Source organism: Solanum lycopersicum, chromosome 3, assembly GCF_036512215.1.
Source record: "Solanum lycopersicum chromosome 3, SLM_r2.1".
Taxonomy (NCBI): Eukaryota; Viridiplantae; Streptophyta; class Magnoliopsida; order Solanales; family Solanaceae; genus Solanum; species Solanum lycopersicum.
Genome location: NC_090802.1, coordinates 56,866,848 through 56,878,012, shown reverse-complemented (window position 1 = coordinate 56,878,012; position 11,165 = coordinate 56,866,848). Strand labels below are relative to the sequence as shown.

Here is an 11,165-nt window from a genome sequence, read left to right as displayed (position 1 = left end):
GCCCAACCAGGGGCGGAGCTAGGACGACAAAAAATTATATATTATATACACATGATAGATGTTGAACCCCATTCGAGTATTCTTATTGAAAATCCTGGCTCCGACTCTAGCCCCAACCCAACCTCTTTTAGATCCATCTCAAAGGAACTAGGGTATGGACAAACCATTTCTAGTAGTTAGTACAACTGAACTGAGTCACATCTCAGAATAGTGAAAAGAAAAAAACATTTCTTTCAATCCCTTGTCTTTTTTTTTTCCATTGATGGTAGAAAATGCTTATGTACAATTCTGTACAGGTCAATGATAGAACTATTTATTGGAGAATTTACATGTGAACTAGGAATAACATTTACATTATGCACAACGGAAATAAGACGGTGAGACATCGAATAAAGTTCACCATCTCAGTCGCTGATGTCAAAATACTTGGGATCTCTGGGGAAATGATGTTCTACATGTAACTGCAGTTTCAAAATATTGATTCCAATTAGTATCATTGAACTAATTGAGCATCGATAATATCACAAATGAAGGCAACCATCTACAGTGCCAAACAATATCTACTTCTGCATCCAGAGGACAATATCCTCTTCCACCGGAAAAGGAAGACAATAACCTAAGCACCTGCTTCAAAGTTGGCAAACAGCACGGAGAAGTAGACATTGATGAATATGCATGCACTTAAGAATGATGAACATGAATGTTAAGCTATGGGAAATCTCATTCTATTATGATTGAAGTTGAGCAAACGCTACAAGTTTCTTGTTCAGATGTTTATGAACTTTAGCATATCACTCCACAAAGACATAAGATTAGCTCCCCTTAAAACACAGGTTCTTCCCCATTTTGAAGAAAGAAGGCAAAGGTTAGATGGTTGGACAATCTAAAATAGTAACCACGACATAGTTTTCTTCATCTTAACAAATTTTCAATAACATCCATTCAATTTACTGAGGCAACAGGGTGAACAGTGTGCACCTCAAAGACAAATCCAGTCCAACATCACTGAATCTTTTTAAAAGGCATACAGATTCTTTAGTTAGCAGTAGGATACGTAACACAGCTTAAGTCATATACCATATTAGACATACCTTGCCTTCATCAGCATCTGAATGTCGTTGAGGGAAAACTACTCTCATATCATTATACAAGTAGAATCGTCTTGCCTGATCATCTTTGCACTGAATACCTGATTTTGTGCTCTTCTTCGGGTAGGGACACAAGAACCAGAGATGTAGAGCATAACGAAGAACACTAGAATTAGCAGTACTCTCATTCACCTTTGAACTGCTATTTGCAGGTTTGGTACCACAATGGCCTGCCTTAGCAGTACCATGAGATTTGGTAGAATGGCTTTCATGCAGTATAGACTCCTCAACACTAATAACCGATGGTGGTTCACTATCCATCTTTCTGTCTAAACTCTTGTTTCCAGCTTTATCCATGCACAAATTTATCTTTTGACGTAAAAATGTCTGCAGTAACATAACTAGCATGAGATCACCATTGTCAGATGTGGATTCACATAAATGCTAGTCTGACTTTAATAATGCCCCGTATATATCCTATAAAAATCGAAGTAATCCCTAAGATCAATACATAAAAGCATTTTAGCTGCACTAGTTGCACCTATTTCCCGTTACACATGTATATGCAGAGATCATCCGATACCAATCTCAAAAAAATTAACTATTCAAGTCCAGTGAAACGAAATCAGGACCGCTAGCAAAGATTGTTTTGCCATCCTAATCATTATGACCAACAAAGGAATCAAAATGCTACAATTCAACTGCAGACAAACAACTGCATGTCTGGTGAAGCCATCTTGCACTAGTTTGCTTGAAGAACAATGTTTCATGTAATTGGGCTCAAATAGGGATTAAACGAAGATATTCAAGGCTAATTCATAACTGCTTAGTAATTACCCCTTTGGATGCTAAAAACATAGTACCTCTTCACTGCATATAACATGAGATGCAGTACTTTTTTATTGACACTCATCATTAAAGCTATCATGGAATTAGGCAAATATCAGAATATAGATTATCTGTCAGCCCCACAGATGAAAGGTATGAAAGAAGAGTCTGACACAACTATCTCCTATCTACTATAAAGACCCATCAGTTTCCATTTTGTCCATAATCAAGCATGCACAAAATCAGTGCAATGCCCACAATAATACTGCTTTCATCAGTTTCCCATTTATTCATCATCAAACATGCACAAAATCAGTACAATGCCCAATAGTTCGGCCCTCAATTAAAGCCCGTGAACTGATTACTTATCTTAGCATACACAGATGAGTTTTTGGCCAAAAACATCCTGCAACTATACCCCAAACTTAAACTACATCCTTAAAGTATTATCCTTAGCAAAAGACATCCTTCAAGTACTTAAAAGTGACCAATTTTCATCCTCCTATTAGATATCGTCAAAAAGCTAAGGGATCTAAAAGTCCATGAGCAGTTCACATGACTATCAACAAAAAGTTTCCTGCATAATTTCATTACTTGCTATAAGAAGTTCCTGATTTTTTTTAAAAATCTTAGATATTATTGCTTATGGAAACAAAAAAGAAAACGTTTGGAAGTTGTGAGACTACGTACATGATCTGCTCCTTTTCTCATTTAATAACGGAAAGAAGTTGGAGTTTAATTGTCTTTACCCTTTTCATAGCCAAACTGTAATTTGGATCAATTAAGTAATGAAAATATTGATTATGTCTCGCATTTGAGTTTCATTCTACATTATTAGAAGCGAAGTCTCCAACACACGTCGCTTCTAGCATATTCAATTGAGAAAGAAACATATTTCAACTAATAATATTTTTAATATCAAACTACATGAAAAATAAATGGAAAAATTGTCAAATTAAAAGATTTTGCATGATGATAAACCCAATTACCAAAAAAATTCATGATAGTATTTTTGGCATATCTAAGAATAATAATTGGAAGGAATGACTTTATTTTTGTGAATTTGTTAGTTTTCTAATAAATTAAAGTAGAAGGATGAAAATTGTTCACTTATAAATACTTGAAGGATGTTTTCTGTTAAGAATGATACTTTAGGGATTGTAGTTTAGATTTGGGTTATACAGTTGAAGGATGGTTTTGGCAAAAAACTCTACACAGATGCTTCAAGTATTTACTGCTGCTTGAACCATATTCCAATATCAAAATTCAAAGAATTAAGTGATAATCATCTAGATATTCTCTGATAAAAACAAGCTTGTCCATCATTATGATAAAAATAGAAGCTCTCACAATTATACCGAAGATGCATAGTTTCCCCTCCTCAAAGTGGTCATACAGCATTGAACCTACCTTAGTACCAGCTGGCATGTCACTCAAATCATAGCTACATAAGAATGTGTGGATAGGTGTCCTCTCTGGATTGCTTAGAACCTGCGTCAATAGCAATCAAAAGTTTGTACTTACATAAAGGAAAGGCAAAGGCACATTATGTTAAATCATAAGCAAATTACCAAAAAATGTATATCCCGTACAACTAGGAGTAACAAAGAACTGTAGCATTCAGAAGGAAGATTTCTACATATATTATTCTCATATAATGGTGGTTGGTGTTCAGACCTGCTTGCTCGCAAAAGGAAAATTCCTACATTTGAGAATCACATCTCCGAGTTACAGCCTATAGTTGATTCTAGAGCTGCGTTCATATTCATTTTCTCCGTAAAATGACCAAAGAGCACTACTGGATGAGGGACTCAAACTTTCTATTTCAAGATCAATCTCCAAGATATTTGATATTCTCTGAAACAAATTAGTAATCCTTGTTGTTTTAGGATCTCTGGCAAAAGTAAAACAAAATGATGGTTGACTAATCATAGTCATACATTGCCTGCTTTAAGCCAAGAAAAAACCAGAAAGATGAGAGTACTTAAGACCAAGGTGATAAACATAACGGAAAGACCTATTAAATCAATCACTCTATGCTCCCCATGAGAATTACAGGCTGAGAAGATTGGACCAACGATAGGTTCCGAAATCATTCAATTTCTTTAGGAGTAATTGCTCAAGCATGTTTTGCTGCAGAAGATCTGCTGTAGGAGACGAAGTATGAAGTTCCTTTTCTTTTTTTGTAAACAATTGCGTACGGCCCGTTCCCAGACCCCACGTATAACAGGAGCTTAGTGCACTGGGTTTCCCTTTTTCTATTTTTTTATAACCAGGAAATTCTCGCGGGCCTGTCGCTCACAGTTCAAAACTCGGTATATAATGGGCCTGACCTCTCTTCTTCACTTAAATACCAGACTTTTGTCTGCAACAGGGTTCAAAAACCCATGAAGTGCGCCCAAGACACGCCTGCGCGCTGACCTCGTACCACTAGACCAAAGCTCTGGGAAAAATATGAAGTTTCTATTATAAAAGCACTAATGATGTAACGCGTGATCATGCACAAGCTTAACTTGTTTTACCTACAATGTTTCCCATGTTATCAGTAGTAAGCATATGAAGAACACATTATAAAGAGAAAGTTCAAATGCATCCAAAGGAGTGCTCTAGTGGTCAATGAAGCGGGTGCAAACTTTGGAGACTAGGGTTCAAATCCTGAAAAGACCAAGCATCCGCTATCTGCCTAAGAATTGGTGAGTTGGTAGAGTTACCTGAAAACTGTGCCAGTAAGAGGCAACAAGCACCCTATAGAATAGTTGAATCCCCCGCAAGCCAGCATGGACATCACCATTATTAACAAATAAGTTGAACATGTAATGCTTCTTCTATCAAACTTTCAAATATTGGCTTGATATTATCTTTTAATGTGTAATATAATATACAAGTCATTTAACATCTCAAATTCAGTTTCAAGTCAACTACCCTTGTATAAGATGGTCTTAGGGGGGTAACTATTAAGTATTTGGAACACAAATTTCAGGACATGTAGTGATGTTGGTATTTCTTAACCAAACACTTGGTTAGAACAAACTTTGATGATGATGAAAATTACTTAGCTTAGGATATATGAACAACCAAAATAAGAGCTCTCCTCAAAATGTTCTAATTTCCCTATATGGAGAAAGTAGTGCCATCACAATTTATCTCCCCATTTATATGTCCAAAATCCATTCCTCTTCCTCATAATGAAACCAGTTTATCAAATAATATTTTTTTTCCAAATATCAAATTAGCAAACAGAATTGATGGAATTCTTCGAGTTACAAGGATGGGTTCCTATTGCCTCAGAGCAAAGATATGTTTCAGGGCTATCTCGTTTATATGAAAATTAGACTCCTTAAGAATAAGGAAATTTCCAACATAAGCATGTTCACAGATGTACAAGCAAGCTAAGAGGATACAAGCAGAATACCAGTTGTATGCGCCCTTTTATGGGTATACGTAGGCGGCCCTTGTTTGTATGTAAATTATTAGTGCTAGAGTTCCTGATTTGTGAGCCTTTACCATCACTACATGGTCTTCCAAGATCTATTGATGAGTAATAAAGCAAGAAGTTATCACCATTTACGCTAGTTACAGCAAATGGAAGTTTCTGAGGATGTGGCGAGAAATTTCCACCAGTGATACTAAGGACGGCAAGAAAACCATCAATTCTCTGCATAAGCACATTATAATTTGTCAATAAGAGGAACATGTCAACCCATTTCCAAGATACAAGCACAAATACTTAACAAAGAGATCAAGGAAATCTAAAGATCAAAACGAAGACCAAGGAAAATTTGGATGACATCTGAAATAACATAAATAGCATCTTCAAGATAATTGAGGCACTAAGACCAACCTGGCTGACTACACTGGATGTCAAACGACCAGATAATAGTGACTCCTCGAATGAACCGACTAAGGACCTTTTTACAGACAGTCCACTAAGACTTCTACCAAATCTTGCACATTGATTTGTAGGAACTGAATTTTGTGTCTTGGACCGCCTTGTGGCACTTATACTTTCAGGTGTGGAGCGTTCAAAATTCATCTCAAAAACTTCAACATCTTGAAAAAGTTCACTTCCTGTTTTGCAATCCTCTTCCTTCCGGGGAGATAAAATGCCTGAAAGACTTCGATCAAGTGACTGTTCCACATCCTTCAAAGTTAAGTAGTTATCATCGTGATCCTCCCAGGAATGCCTAAACCTTTCAGCGCGTCCCAACCTTATATGAGATTTTGGTCCAAGAGGAGAAAGAGGCGGAGGTGGTGAGAATGTACATTCTCCGGGCATATCCATTATCCCATCTTTCAACCGTGTTTTTATCATATGTCCATAAAAGTTTATCCCAGGGGATGGAGGAGTAAAAGGGATCTCTGATTCAGGCCCCCCATCACTGAACAAAGGACCATCTGTGATAAAAGAGGAGACTTCTCCACAGTTTTCAGTTGGCAAACAATTCCCCCTAGGGAAAGATGGAATGAACCAATTTCCATTACTAAAGTTGTCTGTGTTGCCTATATGAGCCTTTTTATGTTCTTGTGAGGAAGCACCATATTTATCACGAGTGAAGTTGGAATTACTCCGCACATTATTACCACCAATATCCAGAGATTCACCAGCAAATTTATCTGGAAGAACCATACCATTCAAAGGAGACAACAAGCGTTTCCTAACTAATGAACTTGCAGTCTCATTCATTTTGTCAATGTCCCGAACAACAGTAGATGAATCGATGTTATCCAATGAATTTGCTTCAAACAAACTAGCATGGCTTCTTATTGCACTTTTTGATTCGAACCCAACAATCCTTGAGGCAGGACTCTGGGTAGTTCTTCCACCATCATGAGTGAAGAAGCCATGATTTTCTGCAGAGTCAATCCTCAATTTATGCATACTTGTCATACCATCTTTACGTAGACTAAGAAAATCAGCATCCCTGGAAACATCCCTAGACGAGACGAATGAAAAATCCGCTGATGTCCGATTGCTAAGGCAACTTATATGCATTCCACTCATATCACAACTACTCATGCCAGGAAATTTAGCAGGAGTTTGAACAAATGTGCTCAATGATGTGGCCACTTCCTCAGCAATATTGCTGGAGGGCACTTGAGGCAACCCCATGTCTAACGGAAATTTGTTACCTCCACAATCTCCTTGTCAATATCTGATCTACTACACTACCTAAATTCTATCTCGTCTTTCAGCAATTCAATATCTAATTACTCAGCCCCATGAAATTCCTAGCAGTTCATTCTCCTACCACCGGAACAAACCTAACTGCAGTAGAACTAGCTTGAATCTACAACATTATCTATCATCACACTAAACAACCACTACCTATCTATCAACGGAATTCCCAGAAATGTTTCATCAAACAATCCAGCATCATCTACATTCGACCCAACTAGAAAGGTAACACAATACGCATTCGCTTCACACCACCGCAATACATCAGACCGGCAACCCATTATTCGTTGCACAAGATTAAACCAAATCCTGAAAACAAAACGTCAAAACATAAGTCCTATCTCCAAGTCATAGTAATCATCTACATAACAAAAACATCGAAAATGTATCATCCGTTTCACATACATTGCTATGATCACTCAACAAGTTTATCTAAAAAAAACAACAAGGTAAAACCCCCCAAAAATATTTATCAATGAAAATGTTTCAATTAATCCGATCTAAAGCAAACACTGATCTTAGAATCGGTTTCAGCAAGATCAATAATCAACTTACAAATCAAATGAGCTAGAAATTAGCGATCAATTACAACTCTCCCCCTTTTTTCCCCCTTGTAAAAACCCATTAAAAACAACTTAAAAACTATCTTCAACATTCAAATTCCCTGTTAACAAACACGATCATGTTTAGTTAATCAAGTCCTCCATTAATAACCAAAACCCAGAAACTTCCAAACACCATCAAAACAGATAAAACGAAAATCCTCATCAGAATACCACAAAGGATTCATAATATCAAAAAAAAAAAAAAAGGAGAAGAAGAAGAAGATTATCTACCCATGAAAACAAAATGGATGAAGCAGTAATCATCTCCAAATTCAACTAAAGAAGAAAGGGGAGGTATATAAACAAAAAAAAATATTTTAATTTATAGGAAAAAAATTAGATAAAGAGAAATGAAATTTTTCCCTTTTTGTGGTTCTTGGTTTTTGTATTTGTTATACTCTCCTTCTTCTTTACCTTTTAACTGCGCCTCCCTCTCCCTTTCTCTCCTTTCAAAGTCTCTCAAACCATTTAATTTCTGTGAAATACATTCATGCCCAAACTTCTCTTGTTGCCAAAAAAATAAATAAACATGGTGTCTACACACTATTCGTACTCTATGCATACTAGGTTGTACATTATGTTACTCATTTGCAAATTTAAGACATTACTTTGACCTTTTTACATTAATTGATTTTTAAAAAATATTCCTCTTCTTCGAAAATGAACAAAAAAAATTAATGTGATTGTATATTATTTTTGTTAGGATAAAAACTAAATTACTTTTTAGAAAATGTCCTTAAACTCTGTATGAATTATTAATTATTAGTTTCATTTCTAAATTATTGACCGTTTGAAATATATTTTTTATTTGATTAACTATACTTAATTATATCTCGTTTTCAACAAATTTATGGTGTTTTCAATACTTTTCTCGACATTTTATTAATAGTTTTAGTTTGAGACCACGTATTATGTCTCGAGGCTAATCGAAGATGTATTAATATCTAAATTCAGTTAGATAAGTAAAAAAAAAATTCTAATAATTCGAAAATAAAACTAAAAAAAAAAAGTACTTTTAAGGCTGTAAATAATTCGAAAAAAAGAATAATAATTTACATCAAGTTTCACAATTTTTTTCTAATACTTTCTCTTATTATTTTTTTATATAAAAAAAAAATTAGAAAATGTGTGATTCTTTAATTGTTATTGCTATAAGAGAAAGAATAGGCAGAGATAAAGCAACAAGTTAGGTACTCCAAATTCAATGCGAGGAAAGAAAAAACTGAAAAAATATGGTACCAAAAAACGAAGCGACAAGTCTTTTTTTTCCGGGTCCCTGTCCTATGTCTAAATTATGTGAAGAAAATATGAAATGTAAAACATATATTTTTATGAGATGTATATAAATTCATATATTTTTAGAAATATTATTTTAAATCTAAAGGCATTTGAGTGAATCATTACACAGTAACTAATAGAATTAGATAAAGAATGAGGGTCTAATTGGATAATTGAAAAGATATTGGGGTTACCACTTGCCACTGACGTTAGTACTATACCAAAAGTAGGATGGGTTTACGATTTCTGCGAAGATAAGTTTTTTATTCGAAAACTTACATAAATATTTTATAATAAAAAATTATTTATTATTTATAAAAATAATATTTTTTTCACTTGATTACTTTTAATTTCTTTATAATACAAGTTTAATACATACTAAAAAGAATAATTTATTATTCACATATAATACAAATTTGAATGATGAATAATATATTTATAACATATTTTAATACACTTATAATACAATGTGACAATTTTTTTACCAAACAAACATGATATATTTTAAAAAACAATTATAATTCATATATATTGCATACATAATTTACTTTTAATACATATTACAGATTTAACAGATTTAACAAAACATTGTTTAAATGATAATAAACAAAAAGTATCGTTAAAATTAGTAATTATTTTTAAAGTGTATTAATTAAAATAATTTTCTCTTTTTTACAGTAACCCCAAAAATGTATGCTAAATAATTAGAATTAATATAGTTAAAAACTCATTTAATTTTTCCTCGTACGTATTAAGTACTTACTATAGAGTCTCATTCGAAGGGCAGAGGTTTTAATAGAGATTATAATGATTGTCAGATATTTTAGAGTTTCAATAATAAATTTTATATTTTAAGTAATTTACGGTGTTAAAATTCTAAAAATCTATCAACTATTCACAGCTTGCTCAGATGGTTGTTATTGTATGCTACGTTGCTAGTTTAAATATAATTCATTTAATTTCTTTTCATATGTCATTCTTATTAAAAATTTAGATAATTTTTTAATACTTGTTGTTTTATAAAATTAATGTATAAATAACCTAAATCTTCTCTTATCTTTGTCTTTGAAAGTTATTAACTTTCAAGATGACTACCATAGGAAAAGTAATTAATATAGTTAATTAAAATAAATCAATTCATGTTTATTTATTGAAAACTTGATTTTTAAAAAATACTAAAAATAAGAGTATATATAAACTTATCTAATTTTTTAAGAAGCGTGAAATCTAAAATTATAAAAACTAAATAAAAACAAAAAAAATAATATTTAATAAATTATTACTTAAATTCTATTATATCATATTATTAAAATCATTATTATATAACATTAAAAAGTTACATCTTACATAACAAACAATGTGATTCGATCACCTTATTTTCTTAGTGTTTTTCTTTTTATTTTATCTTTACTTATCATCTCCTTTGGTACTCATCTTTTCTTATAAATCTATTCTTCAAATCTTTTGCTATGCAACAATAACATAATAAAAAATAATATTATATATCTAAATAATATAATTATAAATACAAACATAACACAACACAATCCGATATATTACCCATAGAAGAGGCATTGCATAAAAAGCAATAAAATTGAATTATATATTTCTTGTTTTACTCGTTGGCCTTTTATTAAGTGTATAATATAAAGATAATAAAGGGAGGGTCACAAGTCACAAGAATATATATATATATATATAATACGTGTTCTTTTGTATAGAAACTCCAATTCAAGTTGCGTCTTGTCTCTTATTCGTCGGCATTGGTGGCTTGATAGTGATATTGCTCTTATCCCCTCAATTAAATTTTCTTTTTTTTTTTGATAAATATACCCATAGTTTTCATAACACTATATAGTATGTATCATATCCATCAAAGGATTGAATAAAATTGAACCACTCAATTTTTTTGCTAAAATTCCATTGCCTCAGCTCTAAATTTTTAGGTATTTTGTTCGATTTTTCATTGGTATTATACTAGAAATTGAGATTTTATCGACTTAAATAGGTAAATTGCTCGTGAGTGATAAAGAGATAGCAAATAGATTTTTAAACATTTTTTCATAAGAAAATAAGATAAATAAATTAATTAGGTGCGTTTTTCACGTATAGCATATAAAAAATTTATATTTGTATGCTATAGCAAAGTTTGCATAATTGCGTTTCATAGCAAACATATAACTATATAAT

General features: G+C 32.8%; 1 protein-coding gene across 4 annotated transcripts; it reads right to left on the bottom strand.

Moving 5' to 3' along the window:
• Positions 1-227: 227 nt before the first annotated feature.
• Positions 228-8,382, bottom strand: LOC101254883 (uncharacterized). 4 transcript variants are annotated; one of them, XM_004235259.5, is made up of 6 exons: positions 8,112-8,382; positions 5,758-7,401; positions 5,329-5,571; positions 3,327-3,407; positions 1,092-1,475; positions 228-461 (listed from the first exon to the last, which is right to left on the bottom strand). In XM_004235259.5, the coding sequence occupies exons 2-6, from the start codon at positions 7,024-7,026 to the stop codon at positions 405-407; spliced, it is 2,034 nt and encodes a 677-aa protein (XP_004235307.1). In that variant the 5' UTR covers positions 7,027-7,401; positions 8,112-8,382; the 3' UTR covers positions 228-404. The 4 variants fall into 4 exon arrangements, with proteins under 4 accessions (XP_004235307.1, XP_004235306.1, XP_069151287.1 ...); XM_004235258.5 differs by having other exon boundaries at positions 228-624; positions 8,112-8,303; XM_069295186.1 differs by having other exon boundaries at positions 7,929-8,259.
• Between the last annotated feature and the right edge of the window lie 2,783 nt (positions 8,383-11,165).

Excerpts from the sequence above, each read along its gene's own strand:
- LOC101254883 (XM_004235258.5), bottom strand. The coding sequence starts at position 7,026 with ATGGGGTTGCCTCAAGTGCCCTCCAGCAATATTGCTGAGGAAGTGGCC. Across the intron at positions 5,572-5,757 it reads CATCCAGTGTAGTCAGCCAG|AGAATTGATGGTTTTCTTGC; the intron begins GTTGGTCTTAGT and ends GTGCTTATGCAG. Across the intron at positions 625-1,091 it reads CAGATGCTGATGAAGGCAAG|GTGCTTAGGTTATTGTCTTC; the intron begins GTATGTCTAATA and ends ACTTTGAAGCAG.